General features: G+C 42.3%; 1 protein-coding gene across 8 annotated transcripts in view; it reads left to right on the top strand.

Annotated features, from left to right (window-relative positions):
• The window catches only part of PTPRF (protein tyrosine phosphatase receptor type F), a 386,594-nt gene that overhangs the window by 132,003 nt on the left and 241,061 nt on the right, over positions 1–13,530 (top strand). For all 8 annotated transcript variants that reach the window (XM_086752931.1, XM_086752935.1, XM_086752933.1 and 5 more), the window contains exon 3: positions 3,725–3,886. In XM_086752931.1, the coding sequence (XP_086609057.1) occupies positions 3,802–3,886 (85 nt within the window). In that variant the 5' untranslated portion in view covers positions 3,725–3,801. The remainder of the gene's footprint in view (positions 1–3,724; positions 3,887–13,530) is intronic.

Here is a 13,530-nt window from a genome sequence, read left to right on the forward strand (position 1 = left end):
TTTAAATGAGTCCAGCTTTTTCTGCTTGTCTGAAAGAATCAAACCATGTAGGCTTCAAAAATGTTCTCAAGACTGCCTCTTTTCATCCACCTGCCCTATGGCAAAATTAGCTCTATTTAAATGAAGTTTGCTATTTTTTTGTTGTGCTTTCCCGCTTTCTAGTGTTCTGCCAAACTAGCGCTCGGTAGTTCTAGCACTGAGTTTGGAGCAGAGTTGTTTTTACAAAGCCATCTGGAGCGCTTAGCCTCAGCTCCCTTTTGGGTTACGTGGCCTGGGGTTTATGATATTGCCAGGACCAGATGCAGTAGTAGCAATGAGAACATCGGTGTATTTTTGAAAAAAACATTCTTCTGCACTGTCTGTGCTCCCAGATGCAAAATTAGTTGTGAGATGCTAGCCAAAACAGTGAGATGAAAGGAGGCCTTCAAGTGAAGGGACCTGAGGTCATCTGGAGCACAAGAGATAATTCCAGAGGCAAGAGAGAGCAGCCTGGAGAGGCATGAGGATGCTGGGGCAAAAGAAACTCTACAAGTCTTCAGAGCAGTAGTTGGTTGGTTGCTGTTGGACTTGATTTTACCAAAGCAATACTGACTCTGTATCTGTTTAGCTTGTTACCAAAATCTACCAACATGATTTGGTTTATAGCTACTTATCTCTTAGGCTGCCTTTCTGGCCCAGGAAAGGAAACCTTTTTAGCATTGTTTCAAGACGGCTGTTCAAAACTGTCGTAGTAACGCCAGCCTTCTAAGGGTTAATTGAGCATCAGCTAACCCCCTGTCACCTTGCCTTGAGTATTGAGTTGTCTTCTTGGGGGAGAGCTGAACTGCTGGAAGAGACTTTTTTGTATTTTCCATTTCAAAAGAGAATGACAGCTACTGAGGTTTATAAAAATTGTAAAACATTCCAATTTAAAGGACTTTAAATATTGAATGCAGACAACTTTTTCATAGGCAGAGCAATCGTGGAAAGAGGAAGCAGCCAAGTTTGATCCAGCTGAGGGCCAAAGGTCCTCTATTAACTTTGGAGGGACAGACAGCAGTCTCGCATAAGAAAATCTGGCTCTTATACCAGATGGTAAATTATTATAGAGCACTAAACAGTTGCAAAAAGATCAAGTCTATAAAGCATCTGGTAGGCTAACACACAATTCATCAGTTTTGCATGATGCACATTGTATGTACCTCATGGGCTTGAGAGGAAAGTTATAAATCTGTCAAGCTTGAAACCAAGGAGAAGCTTGATCACATTTGCTGAAAGAAGAGAGAATGGAGAGACAGACCTATATTCTTCAGCTGAAGGTTTTGTGTTCCTGAGAGTTCCTCCTGAATGAGGGCTGTGGAGGTGCCATTCACATGACGTCTGAGCAATCTGCACTCAAGATAAACCATCAGATCAGGCACTTTTGTTGTTAATGGAAGTGAATGAAAGAGGAGAAGCTCTCTGAAAGCTATTCATCCCCGATCTGGTCTGATAGGTACCTAAGATGTTTTCAGCATCTCCTGTAAAACTTCTTCTCTGTCCTAATCTGAGAATTTGACACACATCATTAGTTTTTACACAGTAATTTCAACCCTTGGTGGGTGTGGTTTTTTGGTTGTTTTTTTTTTTTTTTTTCCCCGCCCCAAGAAGAGTAGCCTCTTAAGAGTCTGGCTGCTGTCAAGCCAGATGTAGTGCTGCTTAAAGTGTGCTTCAGTGGGTTTGCTTCTCTGGGCTGCACAAATTAGCACCATACGTGCAGAATTTAGAGCTATAATCTTCACTCTTAATCCAGGCACTTCTTCCCGTTCCCGTGTGGGCCGTATCTGGAGAGCTGGCAAACCCCAGGCAAACTGCTTGGGGACTAAGCGGAGTTTCCCGTTGGAACAGAGCTTGTGCGGCTATAACGATACAACTATCTGTGTCTGCCTCTGCGGTGTGAGACATGTTAATGGTGCTTTTAGTAATTCTTTGGTGAGAGATGAATGAGGTTATGGAGAGGGGAGAGCAACAAAGAGAACAGAGTGTGCGGCTGCTACGAAGAGCCTCTCTTGCAGTATTGAAAATCTTGCTGCCGAGCTTACTTGGATTTATGCTTTCTCACTGAGATAATAAAAGCAGGATGAGACGATCAGTATTCTTTCTGCATCTAGGTTAGAACTAGGTTATTTTGTAAAGTATTTTCAGATGTCTTGACTGTAGAAGACATTGCATAAATAAAGATTTCTCTATGTTGTGTGATATTATAACGTGTGAAAAGATTTACTGTGCAAATACAGTAACAGAATGGAGAAGAATCATGATCTGCTGTTTGTTAGTACGATGGGATGTAAATATTTGCCTAGGTAGATTCTCTTGAGATTTCTTGTGGATTTCCCTTGGCGCTGTAGTTGCTGGCATTCTTTGAGCGCTGTGTTTTTGTCAGAAGTAAACATGCTCGTTACATGTGGTACTTAACTTCCATCAAATGCTCTGTAGTTCTCAAAAAAACCAACCAAACAGAAAAGAAACCCTTCTCCCCCCTTCCAAAAAACCCAGCAAAATGCAAAAATACCTTTGTTAGGACAGTCTTGAACGTATTTTTGAAATGTCTGCCATCGCGAAGAAGAGTGGTGGCTTGTGCCACATACAGTCTGTGCGCTTGCAGATACTTTGCTTCAAGGATGCTCACGGCATCCGCTCAGGCTGGCATCTGCCAGCATGAGATTTTTTCACTATTAATGCTGTATTGCCGACTTTTGATAACTCTTGCAGCTTAATGAAGGAAAATCTTATCAACTTTTGAATGACTCTTGAGCTCATGTTGAGATGCCCAGCACTGAAAGAGTGAGCCCCTGGCTCTGCTGAGCGTTGTCACTTTGAGGGAATGGGGCTTACTGGCTCCTTTAAAATCTGTTTTAACAGGCAGATCTTGGAATTTCAGGTGAAAGTAAGATGAATATGTTCTCATTGAAAGCTAAAGAAAGCAGATATACAGAAATTCCGTACTTTGAAAGTACCTGCCTTTTTTTGGCTGGATTTCAAGGAATTTTCTGTATTTCTGTGTTCAAGCAGATGCCCGAGTTAAACCAATTTCCAAGATAATTTGCTTGGTTTCAGAGAGGGAATGTCCAATCCTCAATCCTTTTAGACAATCCTTCTCTCTATTTTTGGGAGGTTGAAGCTTAGGTGTTTGCTTTGGGTAAAGCTTCTTTTTATTGACACTTCTCTTAACCTTTTCCTGTTATTCTGGTAGTTCAGCAAACTGACAGCTGATTCAGTTCAGCTTCTCTTTCTCCTGCTTGGACCCATTGAGACTTATCTGGTGTACAACAGCTCACTGGGTGGGCCAGCTATGCTTAACATGTAGTTGACATGTGCCTACCTGTGCCATCGAGCGTGTCTCTTGGGCAGATGGAAGAGGAAGAGTTACATGAGCTTAAGACTATTTCTTGTATTGTAACATGGAACTTAAGAACTATTTGTCATGAGTAAGAAAAACTAAAGAATGTATTAATAGGCCATAACAGAGACTGGACATGCGGATGGACTTGGAGATGGGTGTGCATTTATGCCTCATGACTTCTGAAAACAGGTTGCTGGATTTGGGGACATCGGTATGGAGCTATGCTGCTCAAGCAGGAGAGAGAATTAAATTTAACTTCAAAAATATCTGTAACTATGTCTTTACAATGTAGTTCAGTATATTGGCAGTTAATCTGTGTGTCATATTTAATCATTTTCCTTTTCTTCCTCTCTTGATTTGCAGGAGTAAGTCTGCGTCTGTAAGACTGGATGTACTGACCACTTGCCTCAGACTGAATAGGACTTGCTCTGCTTTGGAATATGGTGCCTCACTTCTGCGTCCCAGTACTCACTGTGCCAGCAGCCATCCTCTGCTGCTTCATGCTGCCTTTAGCAGGAGCAGACAGTAAGTAATGTTCAATTCTGGAAAGCTTGAATGCCTTGAAAAATTTCTCTCAAGAAATACTAAACCTTGGTGTGTACCAGGAACACTGAGGACTGAGGGACAACCTCCTTCAAATCTCTTGTTTTCCAGTGTGTGCAATGCAGATAAAAAGTATCTATGTGACGGGGCACAAGTAGAACTGAAAAGGCTGACAAAATTTATTCAAGCGCAGTAAGAGCTTCTGTAGTAGCTGCAAGATCAAAACCTGACAATTTGATTTCTAACATGTGCAGATGAGTAAAGAAAATTGGGGGCAGAGAAAGAGAGAAGTATTGGGGTCACATTAATCCTTGTTACTTTATTTTCCTTGTTCTTTTACCAGCTCTTGTAGTTTGTGTAGTGCTGAGACATCTCTCCTGAGTCAGCAGGTGATTGAGAGCCACTGGGGAAAGGGTGCGAGTTTCTACCTTCTGTTGTAGCTCTCCTACACCTGTATTTCAGCACATTTCCTCGTGGTTGTGTTTTAAGCTGTTGTGTCCATCCCTGTTACCCTGATAGCCTTACAGCACCACTGTGAGTGGCTTTCATCAGCCCCATCCAGGCCAAGGAGAAAGCTATGCACAGAGGGCTGCTGTGGACAGACAAGAAGAGAAACTTGGCTGATGATGGACTACTGAAAATACCTTAAAGTCAGAATTCCCATCAAGTGAGTTAGGCAGAGTGCAGGAAGCCTTGTCAGTTCTTTGCGTAGTCTTGTTTTTCATAACTCACTTGTGTGTATTTGCTAGGTTATCCCCAGGTATTTATGGAGCCCCCTACCCTTTTTTTTACCAGGAACTGGTTTTTCAGGATGTGTGAACATTCACACACACATATTTTGTGTCCTGCCATCAGTGGTGCAGACGGACAGAACAGCAGTGGGGAGTCCTGGTTCTGGAGATCAGTGAAGGGCAAGGGGAAGGTGTAATAATACACACGCACTGGGGCTTACTGTGTGAGGGATAGAGAGGAATGGATACTGTGAAAGGAGCACCACATAATGCCCCCTCTTCAGTTTTTCATAGAATCATAGAATCTTTAAGGTTGGAAAAGACCTCCAAGATCATCAAGTCCAACCATCAACCTAACACTATTCATGCCTACAAAACCATGTCCTGAACCATGTCTACCAAGCCATGTCCTTTGGTCTCCTAAGCATCCGATTGGCTTCAGTCAAAGACCATTTATTTACATGGATTCCAGGTGTAATGTGGCTGTTCCTGGGATTTTGCTGTGATTCTTCCTTTTCCCCATTGCAGCGCTGCTTGGAGGCCGTTGAGGGAGGAGTAGGCTCCGTATCCGCAAAGCATTCCTACATTTCCCCCATTAAAAGCAACATGATAATGGGAGCCTACCATGGAATTCCTGGAGTCAGCCGCCAAACGCACTTTTTACAGAGCAGTGAGGATGGAGCGTAGCGAAGGAGGGCTGCGCTGAGCTGTGCTGCATCCCTGGCAGCAGGCTGCTGCGCAGCTCATGGCCGGGCGCTCGGGGAGCACCCATAACCGGGGCTTCCCTACCTCCCCTCCTGCGCTTTGGAGCTGCTGTTGTAGCAACGCATTTCAGCATCCCTGCCCTAGCTTCCTGACAATTAGGCAGCTGGCAGATAGCGAGATGTTAACGCCTGAGATAAAACAGATTGAATATGTATCGCTTAGCGGAATTAGCAGCGGGCGTGCGCCACAATGCCTCTCCTGGAATTGAGTTCACAGGAGCTGTGAATAATGTCAGCGCAGAGGAATTGAAAGGGGCGTCCAAAGGTTAAATGTGTGAGTGTCAGAAAAAGAGGGGCTCACTGGGTGCCTCCCTGCCAACAGGATGGGAGCGATGGTCTCCCGGCCGCTCTGGTGAGGTGCTGGGAGGAGAAGGTGAGCAGGAAGGGCCGCGCACCCATAACAGTGGATGCAGAAGTGCTAATTTGGCAGAAAGCGCTTTCAAATCCTCCCCGGCTTTTACAGACTGCAGTAAGAAATTATTAAATTTTCTCTGTGATCTGACTGTGTTTCTCTCAGGGTGACCCTAATTCCATTAGAGCAGCTCGGAGCTGATTCAGGATGGCTGTTCTACACTTTCTGCCTCAGCTTGCTTGTGGTGGTTTTTTTTTTGTTTTTTTTTTTTTAAGCATTCTCTGCTTCTTAGTCTGTTAGCTTTTGATTGTGCATGGGAAAAATGGCTTTGCAGATTTCATTTAATGTTCAGTTCAATTGTCAGCTAAAAGATGCTCTTTTCCAGCTTTTGGAAATATGTCATTTACTCTAATAAAATAAAAAACAACAAAAAATCCTCTCTCAAAACAAAATGCAGAGAAAACAGGAAAAAATTTAATACTGTCGTCAGAAATCATCAGTTATGTGTTTCATTGTTGGCTTGTTTTTTAAAAAATTAGGCTTTGTTTTTGAAGTCCTGGGTACAACTTCCATTAGCCAAAGGAAGACACTAGGTGACCCATCCAAATTCTTTTCTAACTGAAATATATCTTGGTTGTCTTACACAGAATTTCAAAGGCCTTAAGGAACAAAACCACTTCAAAAGTGACCTTGTAGAAGGAAAGAAGTAAGGCAGTATCAGGCTGGCTACCTGTGAAGTGATACGTCGTAAACAAACAATTTGCACCTTCTGGTTTCCAAGGATAGAGTGAACTTGACTTTTGTTTGAGGGGTGGGGGAAGCTTGCAGCAGTGAGCTGGTGAGGGCAGGTCCCTGGCTGTCACCCCCTCTGGCGAGCGGGACCCCAAGTCTGAAGTGTCTCAAGGCTGCCCTGCCCCTTGCTAGGGATAGTTGCTTCATATCTGAAAGGAATGCATGTCATACAGATATTTTTTCCAATCAACCATGTTTCTTGGATGCTAATTGGATTGAGAATACTAATTAAAAAAGAAAAGAGGAAGGTGAGATGTTGATACTTGCCAAGGTTGAGAAAAGGAAGAATACTAACCGCCCTTCTGGACAGGCAGCTCCAGGGGAGCTCTCTTTTCCCAGGGATTTTCCTTTTACCCAAAGAGCCGTCTGGAGGTTTTGGACAGAGCAGCGCTGGAGCGTTTGTTGTGATGCTTGGTTCCACTTGTGCCCCTGTTGTGCGGGTCTGGAAAATAGCCGCTTTGCGGAGCTGGGCAGCAGGGACTCATCCCAAAAGCGGGACTTGAGGCTTCTCCACTGCTACCTTCCATCCGTTTCTGCTCCCTGGTTGATTTGTTTGCATGCCTGTCCCCCAGCACTGCACATAGTGATTATGTGTCATTGGTACGATCGGATCTGGGTATTGCAGCACAGGTAAATACTAATTTTCTGCAATTCCACCTTTACTAGCTTGACAAATTCTATCAGTGAAAAGAACATGTAAAATATCGTTTAGGAAAACCCCTGTACCTGAGGCATTGGGGTTGCGTCATTAAGGGACAGGTTGAAATATTAACCACAGTTATTGTGCAGCTTTATTTTTGGTGTCCTTACTCATCATACATATATTTACGTATAAATGGGTTCTGCGCTTTTCCTTAGAATATCCAAATGCTGCCTGCTTGTGACTGAGTGTTGCAGACATCAAGGCAGGAGGGATGCTATAAGAACAAACACCATTTACAGAGTAGACAGCAGATCTTTTTCGGCATTGATAGCCGGTTGCCCTTTTAGCCACAGCACCTGCAGGAGTCATGAGAATTTATTTGGGTAGCAACCTACAATAGGTCACAGCATCGTCATTTGTCTGTTTTTTGTGTATTCTTAAAGCCAACGTTGCTCATCAATCAACATCAGCTGCCAGGTCAAAGGTCTGCTGAGCCCCAAATCCCTTATCCAGCGATGGTCAGTACAACAAGCTATGGAGGATGTAAGAACGACATGAATACATAGTGATCCTTTCCTGGTGTCCTCCTCTAGCCTTCAGTGGCCGGTGGCTCCTGAGCCCAGAGAAGTGATGTAGTAACTTCAGACAGCATCGCTCTGGATCTTGCCCTCAGGCAACTCTGAGCATGTTATCAATCATCAGAGGTGTCCTGGGGGCAGCGGTTTGCGTGAAGACCATGGTGTAGGCCCTGACTTTTCCTTCTGCGCCATGGCTCCTTTAACCCACTTACTGCTGCGCTGCAGGGCTGAGGGGTCTCACTTGCCATTCACACCACTCAGACTCAGCTGAATAGCCAGAGTTACGCTCTTGTCTTGGCAAGGGAGTTCCTGTTCTTAAGTCTCCATGCAAGTTATCCAGCACAGCAGCAGATGTTGAAGGGCTGATACATTTTATATACTTTCTTTGAGAGAGAATGTGCTCATTGGTGTGGTGATATAGAAAAACAGTGAAACTACCTGCTTAAAATTTTATCTTCAATGTGGATTCATAGTTTTTAAGGCCAGAAATCAGATCAGTGTAGTCTTCTGCTCTGACCTGCGTAGCACAAGCTGTATAATTTCAGGGAGTAATTTCTGCATCTACTTTTAACAGCTGTGGATGAGTTAGCATGTAGCTTTTAGGAGGCTATCAAATAACGATTTGAAGACTAAATGGTAGAGAATTTACCCGTCTCCTGTGTGATCTGTAAAAATGGCAAGTAATCATTACTTCTACAAATCTGTATTTATTTCAAGCTTCATTTATGCGGTTTTTGGGTTCAGACACGGATGTTGTAACCTGTGTCAGCTAGGCTGGAGGCTCCTGCTATTATTGCAATCTCCCTGAGAAGCAAGGTAGAGCGTAGGCGTTAGATGAGCTGAAAGTTTATCCTTTTTGTTGTAGAAAAATGGGTTGCTCTTGATTTTTCTGATCAGAGATAATTTTTATAGTTCTTCACTAATCTTCCAGACTTTTCAATATGTTTTTTTAAGGTCAAGGGACCAGGACAAGGAAGAGAAGTGGCCCCATCTTGCCACTGTACAATGACACTTTAGCCTTTTTGCCAATAGCGTTGAGCTGGGAACATGGTTGTCCACAGTGACCTCTGAATCCCTGTCTGGGCCTCTGATTCCCAGGATGCAAACTCCCATTTCATTACTGTGAGTTGACTCATGGATACCTGCCCTTACGTACATTAAAATGCATTTTGCTGGAGCCCAGTTGTCCGAGTAATTCTGTACGGGTGACCTTCCCTTCCTGTTACTAGCTGACTACCAGTCTTGGTAAAACTTACCCTTTACTTTACAAAGTTAGTTGCATTTATTCCCAGATGTTAATCCGTTGTGACTATTGGCAGAGGCTGTTGGGAGTATTTTAAGAAGATATTTTAAATATCCTGTAGTAGTGTTGGTTACATTCTTTGCAGATGGAAAGGAGTGCCAGGAAACGGATGAAATGATATGGTTTGTCACGCTGCCGCTTGCTACTTGTAGTACTGATGTCAGATGGGGGAAAAGTATGAGGTCTGCTGGAGCTTTCAATGTTTCAGCTGAGCCGTTGTAAAAAGCAATGAAGTGGTAATAGGGATGCTTTTTTAATTTCTTTGATTATCTGTTTGTTATATTGGTGCTTCAGAATGATACTGTAATGTAAGATGATCAAGCTCATTTTTGTGAACAACCAAGAGTATGAAATTTGTTTGCTCAAAGTGTTAGTCAATCTATTTTGATGGTGAACATGTTTGGTTTTAAAATGAAAACAAAAAAAGCATCTGTTCGTGGATGCTTTTTCTCTGGTAAGATGTCTGTCTGTATGTATCAGTCGCTGGAAAGCAGTGGTGTACTTTTAACTGAATGCTGCATTTAGCCCCTTGTGAGAATCAGTGGTTTGTGCCAAAGACCAATCTCATTTATTTTGTTGGTGTGAAAACACTGTAGGGTGCTTACTGAAGGCTTTAAGTCATAGAAATGTCCTTTGCCTTGCACGCTTTACTGACATATGATTACTGAACTAAACCAAAGCACGTTTTATAGTGGCCGATGGTTCTGCGTTTGTATATGAATTGCAGCCTGCGATGCTAGACCTTGCCCTGAATGTCAGTCACGTTTGGGCTTTCTCTGATGCATCATAACATTAAGCCTTCACAATAAAGGACATTCACATGGTATTAAAAAGAAATAATTACAGAATATATTCTGTTTCATGTAGTACAGGCTGGAATGAACTTAACAGTCCTGCTGTGCTTTTCAGATGGCTCTTCATTGCGTGTATTACTCATTATTTCCTTTAGATTTTTTTTTCCCCAGTAATTAACAATACGACTACCAGGAATGTATTTTGTAAAATACCTGTAGATAGTACCTGGTCAAAATGTAAAGCAGATGGAAATGCCACCATTTTCCAACAGAGGTTTGTGACACCAATGTTGACCATTCTAAGTTGCTGCTCTGAACGAAGTCAGTGTGTCAAGAAGAGGTTTGGACTGGTTTGTCTCTGCTACCTGTGGTTATTCTGCTTGAGCCAACACTGAGTTCTCTGAAAGAAGCTGTGCTCTCATAGAAAGGGCCATCATCAGTCCACTGTTGGCACTGGTTAATGCTGCAGATCAGAAAGGGAGATTGCACTCAGGGAATTCTTGCTTGCTTTTGCTGCTTGTCTTGTATTCTTTTATTATAAACTCTGTCTACATGTGATGACTTTCTTGGTTCACCTGAAAGGTGAGCTATAAAAGCCCTTGCAAGTTAATTGCCATGCAGGGAGGAAAAGACAATGACTCTTGAGCCTCTGTACTTAGATATCAGAATTGCAGAACACTACATGTGTTCTTTGGATTTATTTTTAGTCAAATTTGCTTCAACTCTTAGTGCAACTATTGCTGTGTTACTTCTGTTAAAGGTTGTTTTGAAAAAGATTTTAAAGAGGCCAGGAAATACTCAGCAGCTTTACTCGTGTAGGTCTTTTGCCTCTGAAAAACTCAATTTCTAATAACCATTTTGATCTTGGCATTAGCACAGCTGTGCCGGGTGGGCAGGGCGGTTCATTTTCACCCGCTTGTCAAAGCCAGTTGATGGCTTGTGCGTGAGCATGTCGCCAAGCTCTTGCTTTCATCGTGGGGCCGTACATAAGGCAGGGATGGCGCTTCCTTGGTTTTCAAACCTGAAGCTGAAGTTCTCTCTTCTGAGGTAAATGTGAGGGTTGGTGTGCATTGGTTTCAGAAAGTGTTTTGTATTTGAAAATAAAATACAGCTTAGAAGTGAGAAGGCTATAGGTATGTTGTACTTAGACAGTGTTTAATTTACAAGAGGAAGAACTGAATGGTGAGTGGTGAAAATCTTGTGAAATGCTGAAAACAGTTAAAATATTGACGTGACGAAGATGATTATATTTTAATCCTCATTAGCATCAAACAGAAACTTTCAGTGGTAGTGAACTTATCTTCTGCATTCACCACATTTGATTTATAAGGCATTTACTCAATAGGAGGGTATGCTAGCAGGGGGAATCAGTAAAATCTGAAGAGAAGAACAGAGAAAATACATTCCCTTGTAAAGGACTGGGATGCCTTGTCCTGGCACAGTGTTCTCATTCTTGGCATGCTGACTACAAAGACGTTAATGTTGCTCTCAGGAGGATGATGAGGACAGTCCAAGATCTGGAAGGGCTCCCTTTGCTCCTGTTTGATGTAACAGGTAATGGTCTTGGCTGTTGACTTGTCATTTGTACATGCTGTATATGGACTTCCAACGTACTTTTTTATGCTCCATTACACACAGTTTAGCAGGGGTTACACAAAGTTCTTTAGTTATAACCTGTTGTTTTCAGCTTTTTATGAGTTTGTTTCATGGCTGAAATGTGCCCAGGTTGGTCTTCAGCCAAAGTGCAAGTCAGGGAGCTGTGTTTTACGAGTTGGACGTTTGTTTTTTGGATCTTTCTGCAAAAATTGTCTTTGGATGCTCTTAAAAACAAAGAGTGGAAGAATACTTTTGTATCCTGTAAAACAAACTGTGATGTTATTCATAGGTCTCAAGTCTAAAATGTCTCTGAAAACATTTGACGTTACTGTAGATGCGCTTCAGCAGTCCAGAGAAAACTGAACTTGATGTGTGGAAGGGAGTTACCCCTAGAAAAATAAGCTTCTGAATAATATGAAGGGGATTTCAGGCTAAATCATTAAATGTATGTGAGTAAAGGATGCTGTCTGAGCTTGTGTGTAACTAAATTGCCCATATAGTTGTTCTGTGAGTAGCCAGAGCTGCTCATGTCTCAGCCTTTCAGAAACGCAGAGGTGCACAGCAGAGGCGGTCCTGCAGATTGTACAGCAGATAGCCTGTTCTGTGGGCAGAGAGAATTAGTGCACATCGGCACCGTGGAGTTTGTGTTTCAGTGCATTTGTCTATTTTTTTGAGGCAATTGTGTGAACAGAGGGTTTTCTTTGTTGAAGTTGCTCTGTGGTTGTACTGTAGGTCACAAGAGTTTGGACTTGTCTTTCTTGACAATGCCTCTTGAACCTTGGTTCTGCCCTAGTAAATGCATGAAATATGTAACATATTTAACTGCGTAGGGTTTGTTTTTTTTTTTTTCTCAAATGCTGAGATACTTCTCTCTTTCTATGGCTGCAGAGTTGTGTGCTTTTATTCTAAGAGCAGGTTATGAGTTGGGTTTTTTTACGCATTAAGACAGAATCCCTTGGAATGTGTATTGTTCAGTCAGCATGCATGCACTGCTCAATGTCTTTTCAATTAGACACACAGTCTTCTGATGGAGATAAAGCATTTTTTTTCCAAGGCAAATTTAGCTAAAATCTCTGACATTATCTTTAATCTGTAGTATGTTGCGTGAGAACAGTTTCCTATGTAATTTTGGCAAATTTAAGAAACTCCACTTAACATATAAACATGCAGTATACCGCATGATGTTTGCCAGGTTTATGTCAAATTGAAGAGACTATGAATTATTTTGTGTTATAATTGTTGCTGGACTGCATCAAACTCAAGGTCCATTTATCCCGGAATTGCCCCAACATAAGCCTCCAATGATGGCCTGATGCCGCCTGTTTTAGGGAGGTGGAGAAAGAAAGATCCCATGCTCTTGCTTTTTCTCATCCCACCCAAATGAGCTCCCATTTCCTATGTGAAATTAGAAACTGTTGCAAGAAGATGGATTTTTATTATTGCTTCTGTAAAGTATTATTAATTGCAAAAACTCTAAATATTGTTATGTCCACATGGGCAAAGGAATAATGCCCAACATAGATTTGTCAAGGTCAGATCAATCTAATTTCCTTTAATGACAGGATAACAGGCTTTGTGAATGGAGAAGCAGAAGATGTCATTTATCTTTAGCAAAGCTTTCAGTGCTCTCTCATGAGACTTTTTCTTGTGAAACATCTGCTCACAGGGTGGGCATTTGGCAGTTTGGTAGCATTCAGCATTTGCAGTAATGATCTCTCTGATAGAATAGAGAACATGCTTATTAAATTTGCAGGCAACAGCAAGCTGGGAAGAGCTGCAAGCTTGTTGGAGGACACCATTAGAATTCAAAATGATCTTTACAAATTGGAGAAACTGTCTGAAAGGATGCATGTCAATAAGGAGAAATGTGGATAGATGTTTGAAAATAGGAGTAATCAGCTACATAAATACAGCATGAGAGACAACTGCCTAGACAGCTGGTGTACAGAAAAGGTCTTGTAGTGCTAATGGATTAGAAACCGTATAGAAGTCGCCAATGCCATGCTGTTTTGAGAGGGACAAACATCACAATGGTATGCGGCAATGAGGAGTTTCACCATCCTGAAGACACAT

This window comes from Chlamydotis macqueenii, chromosome 8 (assembly GCF_036417535.1).
Source record: "Chlamydotis macqueenii isolate bChlMac1 chromosome 8, bChlMac1.mat, whole genome shotgun sequence".
Taxonomy (NCBI): domain Eukaryota; kingdom Metazoa; phylum Chordata; class Aves; order Otidiformes; family Otididae; genus Chlamydotis; species Chlamydotis macqueenii.